Here is a 22717-nt window from a genome sequence, read left to right as displayed (position 1 = left end):
GCCTCCATCACCCTTTGGGGCAGAGAATTCCAGAGATTCACCACCCTCTGCGAGAAGAAATTTTTACGCACTTCAATTTTAAATGACCAGCCCTTTATCTTCTGGCCATGTCCTCTTGTTCAAGACTCTCCCACTGGTGAAAACATCTCACTATCTACACTGTCAAGCCCCCTCAGGATCTTAGTTATTTGAATGAGGTCACCTCTCACTTTTCTAAACTCCAAGGAATACAGACCCAGACTATTTAGTCTCTCTTGATAGGACAACCCTCTGGTGAATCTCCTCCGGAATGTCCTTTTTTTGGTAAAGGGACCAAAACTGTACACAGTATTCCAAGTGAGGCCTCCCAAACACCCTATATGATTGCAACAAAATCTCCCTATTTTTAAACTCCAACCACTTTGCAATAAAGCCAAAATGGCATTGCCTTAACTACTTGTTAGACCTGCCTGCTAGTTTTTTGTGATTCATGCACGAGAACACCAAGATCCCTGTGTACTTCACTCACCTGCAGTCTCTCTCTATTCAGACAATAATCTGCCTTTTGATTCCTCCTACCGAAGTGCATGACCTCACACACTTCCGCATATAAAATCCGTTTGCAAGGTTTTCACCCAGTCCATCTATATCCCGTTGTAGATACATATATATGATAGAAATTATGTTTCCAGTTATCACACTTAAAATAAAAGACTATTTTAGTAACATTGATAAAATCCCACAAACATGACCAGAAAAAAAACAGTAAACTGTGGGTGGCAGAGCCACATTTAAGATTATTTCAATTTCTTATGAGATTATAAACAGTTTCATTGTTACAATCTGTTACTTCAGCTCATGATGACACTCTGCATGTTTGTAAACCAACTAATCCCCTAGGCCCGTGCAGTAGAGAAACTGTAAACAAACTTTCCTATTCTTATAAAACATTCAAATGTAATCAATCTACATTGCATAACGCTGAAAGTAGCTTTGTTTCAACAAACCACTAGGGCTATTTTGTTTTTGAAACTAACACGGTGTAATGTACTGAAGATCAAAAACTAAGTACAAGACGCATGAGGAGATCTTGGATCACAAGTCAGCAACTTGTGGGCAGGCAGGGCTCAATAATTTTCTACAATTCCCCCAGCGTACTTTCAAAAGTATATCCGCTGAGGTAAATGGTGAATCAACATGACCTTTGTGGAATTGTTAATTTACTTACATCGAGCGGTTGTGGAACCAGGAGGGGGTTTTTTTTCTTTGCTTGAAGGGGGACTTAATTAGATCGAGTTGCAACGTTAGTTAGTCAGAAGTCTGATTTGTTCAGGAGCAATTGGCATGACCAGCCGCAAATTACGTCCTGGGTCGGCTTGCTTTCAATTACTACTATTCGGGGCGACTAGTCAAGTTTCATGAGCTGCATTTTCGACACACAGAAATGTGAATTTCCTTCACTAGCTCCCCAAAGTGCTCAGGTTATTTCATGTTTTAGGAAGAGTTTTTTTTTGGGGGGGGTGGGTGATGATTTTTGTTGGGTGGCCTTGAGTGAAGCCCTGGGGGGGGCGGGGTTGAAAGAGAGAGAGAGAGAGACAGAGTCCGGGCTCCCAAGGGGACCAGAGAAAGAAGTCTATCTTTCTGGCCAACGTGGTCAGGTTTCCAATAAACCTCCGTGTTGGACGATAGAGAGAGAAACAAAATCAGCAGCAGTTCTGGGCAGCGAGCACATTCAACAACCACAAAGGCACATCACCTCCCTCAAAGGAAACTGATTCGTGAGGCGAATACTTTCAGAAAATTAAAATGCTTCTCTGAGCAGCAGGCTGCCTCAAACTGCTGCAAAAGCATGGTGTGCCGCACACTCCATTTAAACACCTCCTCCTCACCGTGAGAAACCTCTCGCCCACTTTCATCCTCGACAATGAATGAGGACAATTTTTGAACAGGCGCTGGGGGACGGTTAGATTCAAATCAAACCGGTATCAGTCACCGTTTAAATTCAGCAACAGTCACCATATATATTAGACACGTTAACCCAAATGTTACAGGCGGTTTCTTTGTCAGGTTGTGTGGGGGGGGGGGGAATGGTTGCTTTCTTTTACCTGAGGGGATTGTGTTGCAGTTTGATTTTTTTCGCTGGCTGAGGTCCGTCCGCTGCCATCCTTCACCCAGCTCAGCTCCGCCGCGGGGCCGCGCGCCAGGGAGGGACAGGGGGGCGGGGCTCCCGGCCGCGAGCCGGTAGGGGGCGGGGCTCCCGGCCGCGAGCCGGTAGGCGGCGGGCCAACCTGCCCGCGAGCTGTAGGGAAGGGGCGGGGCTGCCGAGCTGCAGGGAGGGGGCGGGACTCCCGGCCGCGAGCTGTAGGGAGGGGGCGGGACTCCCGGCCACGAGCTGTAGGGAGGGGGCGGGGCTCCCGGCTGCCGAGCTGTAGGGAGGGGGCGGGACTCCCGGCCGCGAGCTGTAGGGAGGGGGCGGGGCTCCCGTCTGCGAGTCGGGAAGGGGGCGGGGCTCCTGGCCGCACGCTGGGGAGTGAGAGGGCGGGGCTAAGGCAGCAGGAGCTGCTCTGATCGGGGCGGGGCTTCAATGGCTGCTGACAGATGGGGGCGGGGCTGGAGATGTGGGGGGGATTTCTGATGTGATTTGATTTATTATTGTCACGTGTATTAGCATACAGTGAAAAGTATTGTTTCTTGCACACTATACAGATAAAGCATACCGTTCATAGAGAAGGAAAGGAGAGGGCGCAGAATGTAGTGTTACAGTCATAGCTAGGGTGCAGAGAAAGATCAACTTAATGCAAGGTAGGTCCATTCAAAAGTCTGACAGCAGCAGGGAAGAAGCTGTTTTTGAGTCGGTTGGTACGTGACCTCAAACTTTTGTATCTTTTTCCCAATGGAAGAAGGTGGAAGAGAGAATGTCCGGGGTGCGTGGGGTCCTTAATTATGCTGGCTGCTTTGCCGAGGCAGCGGGAAGAGTAGACAGAGTCAATGCATGGGAGGCTGGTTGGCGTGATGGACTGAGCTCCATTCACGATCTTTTGTAGTTTCTTGCAGTCTTGGGCAGAGCAAGCGCCATACCAAGCTGTGATACAACTGGAAAGAATGCTTTCCGTGGTGCATCTGTAAAATTTGGTGAGACCCCCACGAACTAGCCCACGCAGGATCTGAGTGTTCATCTGGGTACACCATCCAAGCCAAAAGCTTTCCATGGGTTGACTTTCGAGAAGGCTGCTCTGACGTTTGCGACGGTGACCACGCAGGTTTGTCAGGCTTCTGGGGTGGAAGGTCTGCTCTCGCTGACCTCTTGTCAAAACGGGCATAAAATGCATGGAGTCTGTCGGGGAATGGGTGCATTGGTGTTAGTGGTTTTGCATGCCTTCATCTTGTAGCCTGTTATGTCTTGCAGACCTTGCCATAGTCGGCGGAAGTCTGTGTGGCTAGCCTGGGATTCTGGCTTGGTCTGGTACTTTTGGCATCTTTGATGGATCTCCGTAGATAATATCTTGCTTTCTTGTATAGGTCAGGGTCACCTGACTTGAACACCTCAGACCTGGACTTCAGCAAGCAGTGAATATCCCTATTCATCCATGGTTTCCAGTTGGGGAACACATGGATTTGCTTTTTTGGCACACGGTCTTCTACACACTTACTAATAAAGAATGTGTGGCATCCTCTTTCAGGTTGGTTGCAGAGTTTTTAAATACTGACCAGTCTACTGACTCGAAGCAGCACTGTAGGAGATAATCCGACTCCTCTGACCAACATTGCACGACTGTCTTTAAAGGATTTTTCAGTTTTTGATCGGTAGTGGGGCCGCAATGGCCCCTTCCACCTGGTCCTTGTAACTGCCATCATGACTATTCAAGGGCTGTCTGTTCAAATTCACCACAATAGTATTAATATGCTCTTTGGAGACAAGTTGAATTTTATTGCACTTCATGTAATTTTGAAATTGGAATGTTTTTGCACTTTTATAACTTTTATGTATAAAGTGCAATATGGTAGAGAAAATAATTATCTTTACATTTGATAGTCTGGGTGCACCCATTACAAATAATTACCTCTAAGACAGTGGCTCAAATGTAGGTTTACCAATTTCACAGAGATAGGATGAAATTTCCTAGTGCTAAAAACTAAACGCTTGGATATATCAGTGAGCAACCGGGAGAAAAATAAATCTGATGTAATTTATTATTGTCACATGTATTTGGATACAGTGAAAGTATTGTTTCTTACGCACTGTACAGACAAAACATACAGTACACAGGGGAGAAGGAGAACGTGCAGAATGTAGTATTAGAGGACGATTAAAAACAAGTGCGTTATTTTCATGATCCGTCATAATTTTTTGTAAAAATTGAAAGTAGATGGGTGGTCAGTTGTGATGAAATGTTTAATACGCGCAGGTTAGCAAGAGAAGTTAAAGACATCTATTGTAATATTCAAGTAAAAGAGAAAACGCTGGAAAATCTCAGCAGGTCTGGCAGCATCTGGAAGGAGAGAAAAGAGCTGACGTTTCAAGTTCAGACGACCCTTTGTCAAAGCTGTAGTCAAAAAACAGCTCTTTTCTCTCCTTCCAGATACTGCCAGACCTGCAGAGATTTTCCAGCACTTTCTCTTCGGGTTTCAGATTCCAGCATCCGCAGTAAGTTACTTTTATATATTGTAATATTCACACATTTATACTTGTAAAAGCTACAGTTTCACAGTAACTTCACTGCAGTGTTGTGACATTAATAAATAAACTTAAAACTTTTACAATGTAGTAAATTTAGTGTCTTCAAGTTTATGGGACACAATGTAAAATAAAGATGTGCACTGTCTGCAGTGGACACAATATGTCTTGCTGTTTTATATGTGGGGTTTCAGTCTGTTCTGGGAGGGTTTATAAATATTTTATTTGTTTTAATGTCTGTTTCTTTGAGCAGGAGCTGCTTCCGGCAGGGCCGCCATGTTGCTGGGAGGCTGCTGTCTGACTCAATGTCGGTGAAGGCCGCTCCGTGTGGCTCCGCTGCTTAAAAAATAAAAACGGATCATCCCCGAGGCCGAGGGTTAAAATGATCCACAGCCTGTTCCTCATCAACTCCAGCGGCGACATCTTCCTGGAGAAGCACTGGAAGAGTGTGGTGAGCCGCTCGGTCTGCGACTACTTCTTCGAGGCCCAGGAGAGGGCGGGCGAGGCGGACAATGTGCCGCCGGTCATCCCCACCCCTCACCACTACCTGCTCAGCACCTACCGCCACAAGATCTTCTTCGTCGCCGTCATCCAGTCCGAGGTGCCCCCCCTGTTTGTCATCGAGTTCCTCCATCGGGTGGCGGAAACTTTGGAGGTTAGTGGGGGTGGGGGGAATGAATCAAAACATCTGCTGCCCCTTGTCTTCCCCCTTTTTTGTCCACTTTAGAAGAATTGCATTTGAACCCTCATGCCAATTACTTGGTAACATTTACCAATGTGCAGTCTGGTCTCTTTGAACATAGAACATAGAACATTACAGCGCAGAACAGGCCCTTCGGCCCACGATGTTGCACCGACCAGTTAAAAAAAAAACTGTGACCCTCCAACCTAAACCAATTTCTTTTCGTCCATGAACCTATCTACGGATCTCTTAAACGCCCCCAAACTAGGCGCATTTACTACTGATGCTGGCAGGGCATTCCAATCCCTCACCACCCTCTGGGTAAAGAACCTACCCCTGACATCGGTTCTATAACTACCCCCCCTCAATTTAAAGCCATGCCCCCTCGTGCTGGATTTCTCCATCAGAGGAAAAAGGCTATCACTATCCACCCTATCTAAACCTCTAATCATCTTATATGTTTCAATAAGATCCCCTCTTAGCCGCCGCCTTTCCAGCGAAAACAATCCCAAATCCCTCAGCCTCTCCTCATAGGATCTCCCCTCCATACCAGGCAACATCCTGGTAAACCTCCTCTGCACCCTCTCCAAAGCCTCCACATCCTTCCTGTAATGTGGGGACCAGAACTGCACACAGTACTCCAAGTGCGGCCGCACCAGAGTTGTGTACAGTTGCAACATAACGCTACGACTCCTAAATTCAATCCCCCTACCAATAAACGCCAAGACACCATATGCCTTCTTAACAACCTTATCTACTTGATTCCCAACTTTCAGGGATCTATGCACACATACACCTAGATCCCTCTGCTCCTCCACACTATTCAAAGTCCTCCCGTTAGCCCTATACTCAACACATCTGTTATTCCTACCAAAGTGAATTACCTCACACTTCTCCGCATTAAACTCCATCCGCCACCTCTCGGCCCAACTTTGCAACCTGTCTAAGTCTTCCTGCAAACTACGACACCCTTCCTCACTGTCTACCACACCACCGACTTTGGTGTCATCAGCAAATTTGCTAATCCACCCAACTATACCCTCATCCAGATCATTAATAAATATTACAAACAGCAGTGGCCCCAAAACAGATCCCTGAGGTACACCACTTGTAACCGCACTCCATGATGAATATTTACTATCAACCACCACCCTCTGTTTCCTATCCGCTAGCCAATTCCTGATCCAATTTCCTAGATCACCCCCAATCCCATACATCTGCATTTTCTGCAGAAGCCTACCATGGTGAACCTTATCAAACGCCTTACTAAAATCCATATATACCACGTCCACTGCCTTGCCCCCATCCACCTCCTTGGTCACTTTCTCAAAAAACTCAATAAGGTTAGTAAGGCACGACCTACCTGCCACAAAACCATGCTGACTATCACCTATCAATTCATTACTCTCCAAATAACTATAAATCCTATCCCTTATAATTTTTTCCAACATCTTGCCGACAACAGAAGTGAGACTCACCGGTCTATAATTCCCGGGGAAGTCTCTGTTCCCCTTCTTAAACAATGGGACAACATTCGCTAACCTCCAATCTTCTGGTACTATACCAGAGGCCAACGACGACCTGAAGATCAGAGCCAGAGGCTCTGCAATCACTTCTCTTGCCTCCCAGAGAATCCTTGGATAAATCCCATCCGGACCAGGGGATTTATCTATTTTCAGACCCTCCAGAATATCCTGCACATCCTCCTTATCAACTGTAATACTGTCTATTCTACTCCCTTGCAACCCAGTGTCCTCCTCAGCTATATTCATGTCCCCTTGCGTGAACACCGAAGAGAAATATTGGTTCAATGCTTCACCAATCTCCTCCGGTTCCACACATAACTTCCCTCTGCCATCTATAACTGGCCCTAAACTTGCCCTAACCAACCTTCTGTTCTTGACATACCTATAGAACGCCTTAGGATTCTCTTTAACCCTATCCGCCAAAGTCTTCTCATGTCCCCTTTTAGCCCTTCTAAGCTCGCTCTTCAACTCCCTCTTAGCCAATCTAAAGCTTTCTAGTGCACTACCCGAGTGCTCACGTCTCATCCGAACATAAGCCTCCTTTTTCTTTTTAACCAACAAATAAACTTTTTTGGTGCACCACGGTTCCCTAGCCCTACCAATTCCTCCTTGCCTGACAGGGACATACCTATCACAGACTCGCAGTAGCTGCTCCTTGAAAAAACTCCACATGTCGGACGTTCCCAGTCCCTGTAATCTCCTAGTCCAACCTATGTTTCCTAATTCTCTCCTAATAGCCTCATAATTACCCTTCCCCCAGCTAAAACCACTGGCCCGAGGTTCATGCCTATCCCTTTCCATCACTAAGGTGAACGTAACCGAATTGTGGTCACTATCACCAAAATGCACACCAACTTCCAAGTCTAGCACCTGGTCTGGCTCATTTCCCAGCACCAGATCCAATATAGCCTCACCTCTAGTTGGCCTGTCTACATACTGAGTCAAAAAACCTTCCTGCACGCCTTGAACAAAAACTGACCCCTCTAACGAGCTAGAGCTATAACAATTCCAGTCAATATTAGTCAAGTTAAAATCCCCCATAACAATTGCCCTATTACTTTCACTCCTAAGCAGGATTGACTCCGCAATCCTTTCCTCAACCTCTCTAGAACTTTTAGGAGGTCTATAAAAGACTCCCAACAGGGTGACCTCTCCTCTCCTATTTCTAATCTCCGCCCATACTACCTCAACAGATAAGTCCTCATCAAACCTCCTCTCTGACACTGTGATACAATCTCTGACCAATAATGCTACCCCTCCCCCTCTTCTACCTCCTTCCCTACTTCGACTAAAACATTTGAACCCCGGGACCTGCAGCATCCATTCCTGCCCTTGCTCTATCCATGTCTCTGAAATAGCCACAACATCGAAGTCCCAGGTACTGATCCACGCTGCAAGTTCACCCACTTTATTGCGAATACTCCTGGCATTGAAGTATACACATTTCAAACCCTGCTCCACCCCACCTCTGCAATGCCGTGCATTGCAGTCCCCATCCATGCATCCCTCACTTTCAGCCCCACTACTCAGGATCCCTCCCCCCCCCCGAATCAGTTTAAACCTCCCTGCATGGCCTTAGCAAATTTACCCCCCAGGATATTGGTCCCCTTCTGATTAAGGTGTAGACCATCCTTCTCATAGAGGTCACACCTTCCCCAGTACGAGCCCCAATTGCTTAAGTACCTGAACCCCTCCCTCCTGCACCATCCCCTCAGCCATGAATTCAAACCTTCCCTCTCCCTATTCCTCTCTAAACTATCCCGTGGTACAGGCAAGAGTCCAGAGATAACCACTCTGTCAGTCTTGGCCTTTAGTTTCCACCCCAACTCCATAAATCCCTGCCTAATATCCCCTTCCCCTATCCTCCCTATGTCGTGTGTCCCCACATGTACAATAACTTGTGGTTTATCTCCCTCCCCCCTAAGAGTCCTGAATACCCTGTCAGACACATCCCGGACCCCAGCCCCTGGTAGGCAACACACCAACCCTGAGTCCCTACCTTTAGTTCCGACCCTCCTATCTGTCCCCTTAATTGTGGAGTCCCCAATCACAAGGCCCAGTCTTTTACAGCCCCTAACCACCTGAGCTTTCTCACTCGGCTCACCCCCAGAGATCTGCTCTCTATGCTCAGTTGAGTCATAGAATCTCTTACAGTGCAGAAGGAGGCCATTCAGCCCGCACCGACAACAATCCCCACCCTGGCCCTATCCCCGCAACCCCACCTTGTTAATCCCCCGACACGAAAGGGCCAAGCATTTACCCGAGTTAGTCCCCCTGACACTAAGGGGCAATTTAGCACGGCCAATCCACCTAAGCTGCTCATCTTTGGACGGTGGGAGGAAACCGGAGCACCTGGAGGGGAACCCACGCAGACACGGGCAGAATGTGCAAACGCTACTCAGACAGTGACCCAAAGTCAGGAATCAAACCAGGGTCCCTGGCGCTGTGAGGCAGCAGTGCTAACCACTGTGCCACCGTGCTGCCCTGAGTCAAATCATTGTGGGTTCAAGTCCCCCCCACCCCCCGCTTCAGAGACAATTAATTGGTGAAGTTTCTAATGCTTTCATGTGCAGTCTGGCCTCTTGGAATCAAATCATTGTGGGTTCATGTGCCCCCTTTAGAGACTTGAGGGATGGCACAGTGGTTACTCACAGTGCCAGGGTTTGATTCCTAACCTCGGGTCACTCACTGTCTGTGTGGAGTCTGCATAATCTCCCCATGTCTGCATGGGTTTCCTCCGGGTGTTCCGGTTTCCTCCCACAGTCCAAAGATGTGTGGGTTAGGTGGATTGGCCATGCTAAATTGCCCCTTAGTGTCAGGGGGACTAGCTGGGGTAAATGTATGGGGTTATGGGGATAGGGCCTGAGTGGGATTGCCGTGGGTGCAGTCTGGATGGGCTGAATAGCCTCCTTCTGCACTGTCGGATTCTATGAATTAATTGGTGAAATTTATCCATGCTTTTTATGTGCAGTCTGGCCTCTTGAGTCAAATCATTGTGGGTTCAAGTCCCCCCTTCAGAGTCTTGAGGGAGCGGCACGGTGGTTAGCACTGCTGCCTCACAGTGCCAGGGACCCGGGTTCGATTCCCGGCTTGGGTGACTTTGTGCGGAATCTGCACGTCCTTCCCCGTGTCTGCGTGGGTTTCCTCTGGACGCTCCGGTTTCCTCCCATGGTCCAAAGATCATAGAATCATAGATGTGCAGGTTAGGTGGATTGGCCATGCTAAATCACCACTTGGTGTCAAGGGGACTAATATTGAATCCATACAGTGCAGAAGGAGGCCATTCAGCGCATCGAGTCTGCACCAAGCATAATCCCACCCAGGCCCCATTCCCCTAACACCACATATTTACCCTGCTAATCCTTCTGACACTAGAGTCAATTTAGTATGGCCAATCAAACTAACCTGCAAATCTTTGGACTGTGGGAGGAAACCGGATCACCTGAAGAAACCCACAGAGACATGGGGAGAATGTGCAAACTCCACACAGACAGTGACTAGCTAGGGTAAATGCACGAGATCACAGGGATAGGACCTGGGTGGGATTGTGGTCGGTGCAGACTCGATGGGCCGAATGGCCTCCTTCTACACTGTATGATTCTATTCTAAAACAAGGTTGACAGTGGAATACAAGGACACGAGGACACAATAGGAGTAGGAGGTAGACAGCATGGCCATTCAATATGATTATGGCTGATGTTGTGCTGCAATCTCTCTTTCCTGCCCCAGTCCCCATTACCCCTTGATTCCTTGAGAGCCCAAGAACACTGTGTGCATGTGGCACTCCCTATCAGAGAGAAATTCCCTCTCAGATGAGGCATAAACCAAGGCTCTGTCTGTTTTTCAGGCAAACATAAAGATCCTATGGCACTATCTCAAAGATGTGGAGATGCCGGCGTTGGACTGGGGTGAACACAGTAAGTGTTTTAACAACACCACGTTAAAGTCCAACAGGTTTATTTGGTAGCAAATTCCATCCGCTTTCGGAGCGCTGCTCATTTGTCAGATGGAGTGGAAATCTGCTCTCAAACAGGGCACAGAGACTGTGCCCTGTTTGAGAGCAGATTTCCACTCCATCTGTCGAAGGAGCAGCGCTCCGAAAGCTGATGGTATTTGCTACCAAATAAACCTGTTGGACTTTAACCTGGTATTGTTAAAACTCTTACTATCTCAAAGAACAGGGTAGTTATCCCTGGTGTTCCAGCCCTCCATCACCATCGTTACCATATTGCTGTAGATCAGTGGTGGGCACCCTGTGGCCCATCTGGATTCTGAGTGCAGCCTGTGAAATATTTTGTTCTCTGTTGCGCGCACACAGATTCCGCTGGTTTCCACCCGTGTAGTTTTTTTTCCTGTCAGTATTACTAAAGTGATACACACTTAAAGCAAGGGCTTGCAAAGTGAGGTGCATGTCGATTGCCCACAGTAACTGAGAGCCATGTGCTCTCTCTGCATCCAATCAAAGTGCTTCTACAGTTCAGTTGGCATGCCCTGCAAACTCTAGGTACTTGAGTCTAGTTAGCAGAATTGCCCCTCCTGCGAGACCATTTTGGCTATGACACCAGCGAAGATGGGAGAATGCGCTTTTTAATGTTACTTTTGTATTTTAAGTAAGGTAAGCATAAATATTTCTGTTTTTGCCATTTTAAGTTGTTGATTCTATTAATATATGAATGATTTAGCATTTTCTGTAATTGTTATGAAATATTTGGTGTGTATTAAATGCATTTAATCTTATGCACGGTTAATGCACATATTCAATTTCGATCTTACGGCCCACTGAGATGAAGGAGAACCACTCACAGCCTATTTGCTAGCCTAGGTTGCCCATCACTGCTGTAGATAAATTGGTTGCTGCATTTCCTATGTAACAGTACTTCAAAGTACTTCTTTGGCTGTGAAGTGCTTTGGGATGTCCAGAAGGTGCAATAAATTTCAAAATCTTCAGTATGGCACTGATAGATTAGTTAAGAAATTGTGTTGTGACTAATTGTTCTTCAGGACTATTTTGGAGAATGCTCTGAGGCTGCAATTAAGGATAATGTTGTGATTGTGTACGAGCTCCTGGAAGAGATGTTGGATAACGGTTTTCCATTGGCTACTGAATCCAATATCTTAAAAGAACTCATTAAACCTCCTACAATTCTTCGTTCCGTTGTTAACACTATTACAGGTAAGAAGCAGTTCTCCTACCTTATCAGATATTCAGAAGTATGAGAGGTTTTGACAGAGCAAGGAGGAAGAAATTGTTTCTTTTGGCATGTGGATCAGTAATCAGTAAAGTCACAGAATTCAAATATTTAATAAAAGAATTTTATTTTAGTTAGCGAACACTAGCCCCTGAATCCAAACAATAGCCTCCTTGTTTGCTGAGTTTAGGGTACTTAGTCTGTAGAGGGGACACTCCTCAGTCATGTGTAGAATTTTTTGTGTCTCTCCCCTTGTGCAGAGGGGTTAATACTGAGGCTCAGCAGTGGAGGTTGGCTGCACAAGGGCCTTGGCCTATTCTGAACCTGTTTAACAAGGACCACTGTTGATAGATACTCGACAGATTTGTCACAGAGCTTGTTAGTGAACTCCCATGTTTCCAACTTCTTGATGCAAATGATGCCTGCTGGTGGATCTTGCTCAAGAAGGGTGCTCTATGTGAAATAGGTGGAGTGAACATGATTATCATCATCAACACATAATGGACTGGTAAGTGCAGTGCACAGTACAATGGTTTCAACCAGTTTTCGTCCATTATATGTAGTGGAGTGAGGGCAGGAAGCCAGGGAGGGATGTTGAGCAGAGGGTTCCCATTATGACACAGATTATAGCATTCAATTGAGTGTCATCAAGATGTGCGTGTGATGACCTTTGTCAGACGGGTGCAAGTACTGTGCTGCAGTATATAATAGGGCAAGTGCTGAGGGTGGGAGTGTTGTGACAGCAGCATCCCAGATAGATCCAACAAGTTTGTATCGTAAGTTGTTTCTGGTTTTGACCTGTGTTGCTGATTTCTTCCATTGTTCCCAGAAGGACAGAGTCCTATCTAGAGTCACTTACAATCTGTTGAGTTGGGATCATGCTTTAATTGCTGGTTATCCATGTAGACAGGTAATTATTTTTTAGCCCTGGCATTGTGGAGGTGGAATACACTGGATATGGTTTAAGAGGGATTCAATATGAAATGCTATGTGGTGCAGTGCCGGAGAAGTCTAAAGCACAGAAAAGGCCCTTCAGCCCAATGCATCTGCTCTAGTCAAAAACAACCACCCAACTTTTCTCATCCCATTTTCCAGCACTTAATCCATAGCCTTGTGTGCCTTCGCATCACAAGTGCACATCTAAATGTGATGAGGGTTTCTGCTTCCACCATCCTTGGAGGTAGTGAGTTTTAGACTCCCACCACCCTTTAGTTGAAAATGTTTTTCCTCACATCTCCTCTAAACCTCCTGTCCCTTACCTTAACTCTGTCATTGATCTCTCCACCGAGGGGAAAAGTTTCTTCCTGTCTACTGTATCTGTACCCCTCATAATTTTCCACATCTCAATCATGCCCACCCTCAGTCTCCTCTGCTCCAAGGAAAACAACCCCAGTCTACCCAATCTCTCTTCATTGCTAAAACTGTCCAGCACAGGCAACATCCTGGTAAATATTATGTGCTCCCTTTCTAGTGCTATCACAGCCCTCCTATAATATGGATTCCAGAACTGCACACAATACTCTCGCTGTGGCCTAACCAACATTTTGTACAGTTCCAGCATAACCTCCCTGCTCTTAAACTCTGTCTCGGCTAATAAAGGCAAGTATACCATATGTCTTCTTAACCACTTGATCCATGTGTCTTGTTACTTTAAGGGACCTGTGTATCCATAGAATTCCTACAGTGCAGAAGGAAGCCACTCAACCCGTTGAATCTGCATCAACTCTCCGAAAGACTAGTTTACCTAGACCCACACTGACCAGCCTTTCTATATCCTCCTGTAATCTAAGGTGATTCTCCTCACATTTACCACCCCACCAATTTTCGTATCATCTGCAAACTTACTGATCAACGCTCCTACATTCAAGTCTAAATCATTTATATAAATCACAAACAGCAAGGGACCCATTGGACACAAGTTTCCAGTCAGAAAACACCCCTTGGTTATCATTCTCTGCTTCCTGCCACTCAGCACATTTTGGATCCAATTTGCCAAATTTCCTTTGATCCCATGAGCTCTAACCTTCGCTATTAGTCTCTTGTGTGGGACCTTATCAAAAACTTTGTTGAAATCGAAGTAGACTAAGTCAAATGCATTGCCCTCATCTGCACGCCTCGTCACCTCTGCAAAATCAAATCAATTTAGTCAGACATGATCTTCCCTTGACAAAACCATGTGGACTGTTGTTGATTAGTCCTTGCCTCTCCAAATGCAGATTAATTCTGTGTCTCAGAATTGTTTCCAATATTTTCCCCACCACTGAGGTTAGACCAGCTGGCCTGTAGTTTTTCAAACCAGGGACCTTTCACATGTTGGGCAAACAAGATAACCCCTACAATACAGAAACACTCTGGTGGTCTGTCAACTTTTGTAACAACAAAAAATACGCACAGGGATGTTATGATTTGGAGTACAATACCTGAAATTTTGATGAAAGATTCCATTGGAATTTTCAAAGTACAATTAGACATGTGTTTGAAGAGGACTAATTTACTGGGCTATTGGAGAAAAACTAAATCAGATAGGAATTTCAAAAAACCAGCACAATAGGCTTACTTATCTCCTTCAGTGCTGCAAATCACTCTGATTCTAAAGTCACGTTTGCATGCCAACTTTGATGGTGCACAATGCAAATTGAGTGCACAACTGTAACCGCAATCTTGAATGGACCATCAAACAATGGAACATGTTAACTAACTTGCTTGAGCTTTTGATGAGATCAGAAGGTTGATGAGGGTAATGCTATTGATACATTGTACATGGACTTCCAAAAGGTATTTGATAAAGTACTGCACTAGTGAACAAAGTTCAATCTCATAGAATAAAAGGGACAGCAGCAACATGGATATGAAATTGGCTGAGTGACAGGAAACAAAAGTTTTTTGAACTGGAGGAATATTTATAGTAGAGTTACCCAGGGGTTGATGTTAGGACCCCCTACTCTTCCTGAAATGCATTCATAGCAAAGACCTTGCTGTACAGGGCACAATTTACATATGATGCAAAATGTGCAAGTATTCTGAACTGAGGAGAAGAGTGTAGATCTTCAAAAGGGCATGGGTGGACAAGTGGCAGATGAAATTAAGTGCGAAGTGATTTATTTTGGTAGGAAGAATAAGTTCATAGAAGCTACGGTGCAGAAGGAGGCCATTTGGCCCATCAAGCTTGCATCAACAACAATCTCACCCAGGTCCAATCCCCATAGCCCCACATATTTACCCTCCTAGTCCCCTGACATTTAAGGGGCAATTTATCATGGCCAATCAACCTAACCTGCACATCTTTGGAGTGTGGGAGGAAACCAGAGCACCCGGAGTAAACTCACGCTGACACGGAGAATGTACAAACTCCACACAGTGACCTGAGGCCAGAATCGAACCCGGGTCCCTGGCACTGTGAGGCAGCAGTGCTAACCACTGTGCCACCCCCCTCCCCAAAATCAAAGTGTAGAATGTGTTAAGACAGTATAAATAGGGTGAGGTTGGACTTGGGTGTATTCTGCTTCATTGTCTTCCTGTGCATAGAGACACATGAGGCAAGTGAAGTATGTGCATGTCTTTTTCCACAGCTAGTTTTTGCTGCAACAAATCGCTAGCCTGTCACCTGAAGCTATAGCTTGAGGGGCACCACTCCACTTTACGAGTATGGCTGACCAGGAGACTCTCCCAATCTTAGCACCTGCCATCGCTGTATCAGAAGGATTTACACATTGGTAATCAACCTGTTTGGTCACATTATGAACTCACCTTCTTTGGCCATCAAATTCTGGAGTAGGACTTAAACCCAGAGCTTCTGGCTCAGATAGGTCACTACTGTGCCACAAGACCTCCACCTGAGTCCATGTGTGAATAAATCATTGAAAGTGGAAGGATAGGTTGAGAGAGTGGTTAAAAAAGCATACAGCATCTTGTCTTCATCAATAAGGTCATGAAGTACAAAAGCAAGGAAGTTATGTTGACCACTGGTTCAGCCTCAACTGGAGTATTTGGCCAGTTCTGGGCACCACACTTTAGGAAGGAAATGAAGGCATTAGTGAGGGTGCAGAAAAGATTCACAAGAAAGGTTCCAGGGATAAGCAACTTGTGTTACATAGGTTGGAACACAGAACGTTGAAAGAAGACTTGGCAGAGATGTTCAAAATCATGAATAGGTAGAAACTGTTGAGAAACTGTTCCCACTCGTGAAAGGATCTTGAACCAGAAGCCACAGATTGATGGTAATTGACAAAACGCAGCAGGAGGAAAAACATTTGTTTACTTGGCCAGTAGTTAGGATCTGGATTGCACTGCTTGCGTGTGGTGGAAGCAGGTTCAATCAAAACTTTCAAGAGGGAATTGGATGATTATCTGAAAAGAATGTGCAGGGTTACAAAGGAGTGGCACAAGGTGAATTTCTCCTTCAGGGAGCCAGCACAGACAGGATAGGCTGAAAGGAATTTTTCTGCACTGTAGCGATTCTGAGACCACTCGTCTGTCTATCCTTCCATAACTGGCAATGCGAATGAAAATGTGCAATTTAAATCAGTCTGCTTCTCTGGTTGAGCTGTTGCTAACACATCATTGGTCCGAATGGGTGAGTGAAAGAGGAAGGGGACAACATTGTAGGTCATGCCTCCAGTGATCTTTGCAGTTAAGATCACTAAAGTAGTCAAAGGATGCTTAACTGTTTCTACAATGGTTTCCTTGTTCCTAGCTGTATTTTAACCAAAATTTGTAGAAAGAGGAAAAGTCCTTTAGGTTCAACATCCCTTCTGATTTATGTTGGAAAACATTATAGAACTACATATGAAATTCACCGCTAAGTAGATTTCATTGTTTAGAAATCCACACGGTTGTAGAATTACTCTTAACAAAAAATTATGTACAATATTAAAGTACTCTATCATAAGAGATGTATGAAGTTATACATTGCTTGAATTTATATATTTCTAAATTTTTAATTATTAGGTAGCAGTAACGTAGGAGATCAACTTCCCACTGGGCAACTATCTAATATCCCTTGGCGAAGAGCAGGAGTCAAGTATACAAATAATGAAGCTTATTTTGATGTTACGGAAGAAATTGATGCCATCATTGACAAATCAGGTAATAAATTGCAGATTTTAATAGTTGAATTTAATAACTGTTATGGTGAGATTTGAACCCATGTCCTCAGAATATTGGTCTATGCATCTGGATTACTTGTCAAGTGGCAATACCGCTATGCCACTATCTTCCTGATGTTTGCATTTTAAATGGCTTTAGCTTTTTTTTAATGCCAGGATCAACTGTCTTTGCTGAGATCCAAGGTGTGATTGATGCATGCATTAAGCTAACTGGAATGCCAGACCTCACCCTTTCCTTTATGGTAAGTAATGTACTTGTTCATTTTGCACAATTTTTACCATCTCCTTAACTGTGCATCTATACAATGCTAACTTAAACTACAGATATGACTGAAATTTGTACTTCATTAAATGTTCAGATGCCAATTACTCGTGCCTTAACTCCAATTCTCATCAATGGTAGAATCCAAGGCTGCTAGATGATGTCAGCTTCCATCCATGTGTTCGCTTTAAAAGGTGGGAATCTGAGCGAGTTCTCTCATTCATTCCTCCAGATGGAAATTTCCGTTTGATGTCTTATCACGTCAGCTCACAAAAGTAAGATGCCGTTCTGCCTTTCTAAAAATTCTAACAAGTGGAAGTCCATTCTGAGATAATAAATATGTAAAATAATTCATTGCTTAAAATAGGAAAGCGCTAGACACGATGCAATATTCAAACAATTGCTGCCTCTGCTTTTACATTCTTACCATTGCCAACTAATGTTGAATATTGATAAATTAAACATGATAATGGCAGGTCGCGCATTGAGTATTAGAATATCAAACGGCCGAGGTTTTAGGTCAGTTCACCAGTAACAAAAAATAATTTTGCATTCTCAGTACATGGTTGTAATTGATTTGAGTTTTTTTAAACCTTGGGCCAACTGATAAAAGATGAGTATTTGGGTGAAGTGGCTTTTCAAATTAGCCCAATATCATAAAGTTTTATTTCCTTCTGATGGGGGTCAACATTTCTTTAACCTCTATTCTCACTGCTGCAACCTTGCATGTTAGATGGGACCCAGAACATACGGTGTCATTTTGTAGCATCCTAGCAAGAGGTACAAAAAAATACCAGACCAGGAGGGAATATTAGGAAGGTGATTGAACGATTATGGGAGAAGATGGGAATTTGAGGTTTTTCAATTTGGAGAAAGGTAGCAACGTCTTGAGACGAGGCAACTGAAAGCTAATTCGTCTCTCACCAAACCTTTGGCTATTTGCCCTAAAATCACCTCACTTGGCTAGAAGTCTAATTTTGTTTTATTAAAGGCCCTGTTAAGTGCCTTGTGATGTTTTATCATATTACAGGTGCAATTTAAGTTGTTGATGGAACGGAGCTTATATTCCCTGGAATATGGAAGGTTATGGGGCAATTTTGATTGGAGATTTTAAAAAGAAATGCCACTGACCTCAGTTGGTGGACAGCTGGTTAGTAATGTAGAGCGATGCTAACAGCATGAGTTCAATTCCCGTACTGGCTGAGATTATTCAGCCCCAGGAATAAGGCCTCGCCTTCTCAACCTTCCCCTTGGCCTGAGGTGTGGTGATCCTCTGGTTAAATCACCACCAGTCAGCCTATGGTCATCTGGAACTATGGTGACTTTACCTTTACTTTTTATCAAGAAACCACTGAACAACAATAATGGGAGAGATATAAAAGAGTTTTCTGTTTGGCCTGGCAACTGGGAATTGGACCCAAGGAAATCTGACTGGGGAATAAAAAGTAATTTGGCGGGTGAGATACAATTATGCTTAAGCAGTCATATATGTAAAGCATCTAGTTTGTTTTAGGCTCATGTGCTTGATAATATCGAATAGAAATTTTGAACCTGAAACTACTCATCAATATTTGTATTTTCAGCTTGGTTGCAATACCAGTTTATGTGAAACACAACATCAGCTTCAGAGAAAGTGGATCTACAGGGCGATTTGATGTAACAATTGGACCAAAACAGACAATGGGAAAGACAGTGGAAAGTGTTCTAATGATTATTCATATGCCCAAAGGCGTACTAAATGTGACCCTCACTGCAGCACAGGGCACTTATACATTTGATCCGGTCACTAAGGTAAGTCCTAGCCTGTTGCTCAATTTTCTTTTGCAAGGCAGTAATGTTGCTTAAACATTGATACTGTAGATTTCTACTATGAACATCTTATAAGATGATCCTTAAAATTACGTCTATTGCTCAGTAATAAAGAGGTAATTGACAGATTTTAACTATTCAATGGCTCTCTCTCATGGCTCTCAGGTGTTAATTTGGGACATTGGAAAAATTGCCTTGCCAAAGTTACCAACTCTCAAGGGATTGATTAACCTACAATCCACGGCACCCAAACCAGAAGAGAATCCAACAATCAATGTTCAGTTTAGGATCCAGCAACTTGCAGTATCAGGTGAGAAGAATGGTTTATTTACATTAAAAACCAGAATTCTGGAAGTAGCAGCAAAAAACGTCTTTAGGATTCTGAAGAGTCATATTGGACCCTATCTCAATTCTGTCTCTCTCTCTCTCTCCATAGATGCTGCCAAAACTGCTGAGGTTTTCTAGCATCTTTTGTCTTTATTTCTGATTTTCAGCATCTGCTGTATTTTGATTTTATTTGTGTAGGTTTGACTTGTACACTGATTTTTAAAAAAAACTTATGGCATATATCTCAAACATGCTGATGAGTCCAAATTCAAAATTTACAGAAACATCTAAAAAAGCCTCATCACATCCATTGAAAAAGCAGCAGCAGCCATGTTTACCCTTTTGTTGCTATGTATAATAAAAACGCATTGCAATTTCTATTACCTCTATTTTCCCTTTTATGTCAAGGGCTTCAGACTTGCCTTCTGAATGGATCAGTTGTTTTTTACACCTGTGTACAGGCAACAGAAGAGGATAGGATATGAAATTGGATTTGAATCTGGTTTGAAGGGAAGTTTTAGTGGGCAATGAGGTTCTGTTTTTGCAGTTGCTTCTATCTCAGACTTGACCACAAAAAAAACTAAGCTGATTCTTCAGTGCAGTACAGAGGCAGCTTTGAATTCTGAGGGGCTGTCTTCTGGAAGAAATAGAAATGGTGCTATGGGATCTTTTATAAGAGGAGCAGGAAAGTTATCCCTGTTGTCCTGTCCAATGTTTATCCATAACTAAACAACATCTATTCGTATCACACTGCTGTTTGTAGGAGCTTGCTGTGCATAATTAGCTGCTGTGTTTCCTACAACACAATGAATACAATTCAGAAAGTACAATATTTACTGTAAAATGCTTGGAGACATCCTGAAGTTGTGAATGTGAGCTATATAGATTTGAGGTTTTAAATCTGTAATCTTAAATATTTTTAGATGCAGGACTCGCTAGAATGGTGTTGAAATCTCTGGAGGATAGTAAAATAGGCATGGTAAATACGAGGATCGAAAGAAGGGAATTACTGAAATTGTTAAATAGATTAAAAAGTAATATTTTAGTTAATTGTCCATTCAAGTTTAAAGTCTGGGATGGACTAGCTAGAAACAGATTATGAGCCAGTGCTTTAGAATAAGGTGACGCTGTGACAGGTGTTCCTTCAACAGCCTGTCGACATTTCCTTTATGCCTATACCAGAGACTCTAGGCGCAGAAAGGCTGCACAACAGTAGGCAGTTGATTTGATATATAAACCATTTTATCAGTTTGCAGTCATATAGTAAAGTTGGTACCTTATAATTCTCATCCTAGCTACAAGCATTTTGGCTGTAATGAATAGGCAACGCTATTGTGGAATTTAATTACTAATTTAACCAACTTATGCTTTTTAACATAACAAAATGTGCCCATCTGACTGATTTCCTCCTTCTACAGCACTTTACACACTAGACTGTCTCCAGTCAAGGCAAGGGAATGCCTTTGATCTAGTCTCTTATGCACAATACACTATTATAGACATGTTAGGGTTTTAAATGTTTACAAAATAAAATATCATTGACGACTAAAATCTTGTTAATGCTCTTGCATCACCCTCACCTGTGGTTATGTATCTTAAAGCTTTGTCACCAATACTCGCTATATCAGCATTGCTTTACCTCATAGATGGACATCAATTTAATTTTAAAAGTTAGAAGATATTTTTGTAAAAGAGTGGTGGGAATTTTACTATTCATCTGCTTCCCTCCTAGGTTTAAAAGTGAATCGACTGGACATGTATGGAGAAAGATACAAACCATTTAAAGGCGTGAAATACGTCACCAAAGCAGGAAAATTTCAAGTCCGAACATGAAGGAGAGAAAATAAAATTAATTTATGCAGTTTCCAAGTCTTAATCTCATACTCAGCCACATATGAATTATTTTTTGAAAATTTAATACTTTGTCTCAAACTATTTCTGAAATCAGAATGCTTTAATTGGAAAAGGGAAAACATGATGGGAATTATTTCTATGATGTGTTGTGATTAACTGCCTTAATTACAATATAACGTTTTGACAGTCGAATGAAACAAATTGGCTTTAAAAATATTAATTGAATTATTTTCAAAAAGGGACATTGTTTCTTCAGAAACTGTTTCTTCGTAGCAGAACATGCACACTTAAAATTATAGTTTTATACTTTAGTTATGCAAGATGTTTTATCCTGTGCTGAGCAGAGCCCAAAGATAATGTCTGAACTCTTGTAATATGGCATAGTAGTAATTATGAACTAGCAATGCCAAGTTGTGCCAGGAAATCTATTTAAATACAAGTTACTGCTTTTGATATGCTCAAACATGTATAGAGCAGTCAGAATAGGGGCGGTTCATGTGCCAACCAAGCTCTCCCTTGACTGCAATTTTCAACATGGCTCAAAACAAATCGGACCAATGGAATTGCTGAATACACCATCTTGCACTTCAAGCCTGTGAATGTTTATGTGCCTGACAGCATTTACTAAATAAGAATACTAACACTATTGATGCAAGTAGGCTACTTTTTAAAAAGTTGAACAAGTACCCAGTAGCATAAAATGTTAATTTTAGCGTTTAGGAATAGATTTAGTACTTAATATCTTCGGTCACACTTTGTACTTTTGAATGTATGATCATCTCAATAAAATTAGTTACATTTCAATTTGGTTGTTGCTGCTTTTGTACTGAGTATGGGGAAAACATAAGTTGCAGGCTTTAAATCTAACTTTTAATCATTCAGTAACTTCGTTTGAGATACATTAAAAATAGGCTTTGAACAGGTTCTGCATGATGACTTGTATGCACTCAAAGGATATCCAGAGTATTCACCACTAGATTGGGGAATATACATCCAACTTTAAATAGTGGTCAAGGCAACAGGGATCTATAGCCAGGTTTCCTCATCTATTAGAGCCAACAATAATGCAAGTCTTTTTTAATTTTTGGTCTATTTGCAGATTTCTGCATTGTTTGGTGAAACTGCTACACATGATGGCATAACCCAACAAAACAGTTGGGCTGGAATTATGTCCCCCCCTGCCTACCCTGTGAATTGAAGCAGGCGAGGGGTGGAGCATGGAAAGATCCATTGACCTTGGGTGGGATTTTACGATTCCAGGAGCAAGGCCGTAAAATCCCACCCTAGATTCACAATGGCTAAACTAGTT

At 43.4% G+C, this 22717-nt stretch overlaps 2 protein-coding genes across 6 annotated transcripts in view; one reads left to right on the top strand and one right to left on the bottom strand.

Moving 5' to 3' along the window:
* Positions 1-2309, bottom strand: part of LOC144480265 (adenosine kinase-like) — a 245312-nt gene extending 243003 nt beyond the window's left edge. The window contains exon 1 of one of the 4 annotated variants that reach the window (XM_078199586.1): positions 2085-2309. In XM_078199586.1, the coding sequence (XP_078055712.1) occupies positions 2085-2143 (59 nt within the window). In that variant the 5' untranslated portion in view covers positions 2144-2309. Of the gene's footprint in view, positions 1-1207; positions 1378-2084 lie in introns of those variants that run through there. The other 3 variants (XM_078199584.1, XM_078199590.1, XM_078199589.1) reach the window with 3 other exon arrangements.
* Positions 2310-4237: 1928 nt separating this feature from the next.
* LOC144480264 (AP-1 complex subunit mu) lies at positions 4238-22212 on the top strand. 2 transcript variants are annotated; one of them, XM_078199583.1, is made up of 9 exons: positions 4238-4296; positions 4908-5309; positions 11864-12035; positions 16999-17136; positions 17313-17398; positions 17560-17693; positions 19002-19209; positions 19393-19537; positions 21287-22212. In XM_078199583.1, exons 2-9 carry the CDS (start codon positions 5037-5039, stop codon positions 21385-21387), a joined length of 1257 nt encoding a protein of 418 aa, XP_078055709.1. In that variant the 5' UTR covers positions 4238-4296; positions 4908-5036; the 3' UTR covers positions 21388-22212. The 2 variants fall into 2 exon arrangements, with proteins under 2 accessions (XP_078055709.1, XP_078055708.1); XM_078199582.1 differs by lacking the exon at positions 4238-4296 and adding an exon at positions 4533-4624.
* The last annotated feature ends 505 nt before the right edge of the window (positions 22213-22717 follow it).

The sequence above is a fragment of the Mustelus asterias genome, chromosome 28, assembly GCF_964213995.1.
Source record: "Mustelus asterias chromosome 28, sMusAst1.hap1.1, whole genome shotgun sequence".
In the NCBI taxonomy this organism is placed as follows: Eukaryota; Metazoa; Chordata; class Chondrichthyes; order Carcharhiniformes; family Triakidae; genus Mustelus; species Mustelus asterias.
This window is presented reverse-complemented; position numbering and strand designations above follow the sequence as displayed.

Bases quoted from the DNA above. Each gene is read 5' to 3' on its own strand.
- LOC144480264 (XM_078199583.1), top strand. From the start codon at position 5,037: ATGATCCACAGCCTGTTCCTCATCAACTCCAGCGGCGACATCTTCCTG. The intron at 17,399-17,559 runs GTAAGTAATGTA...CATCAATGGTAG, and splicing joins ACCTCACCCTTTCCTTTATG to AATCCAAGGCTGCTAGATGA. The intron at 17,694-19,001 runs GTAAGATGCCGT...TTGTATTTTCAG, and splicing joins TATCACGTCAGCTCACAAAA to CTTGGTTGCAATACCAGTTT.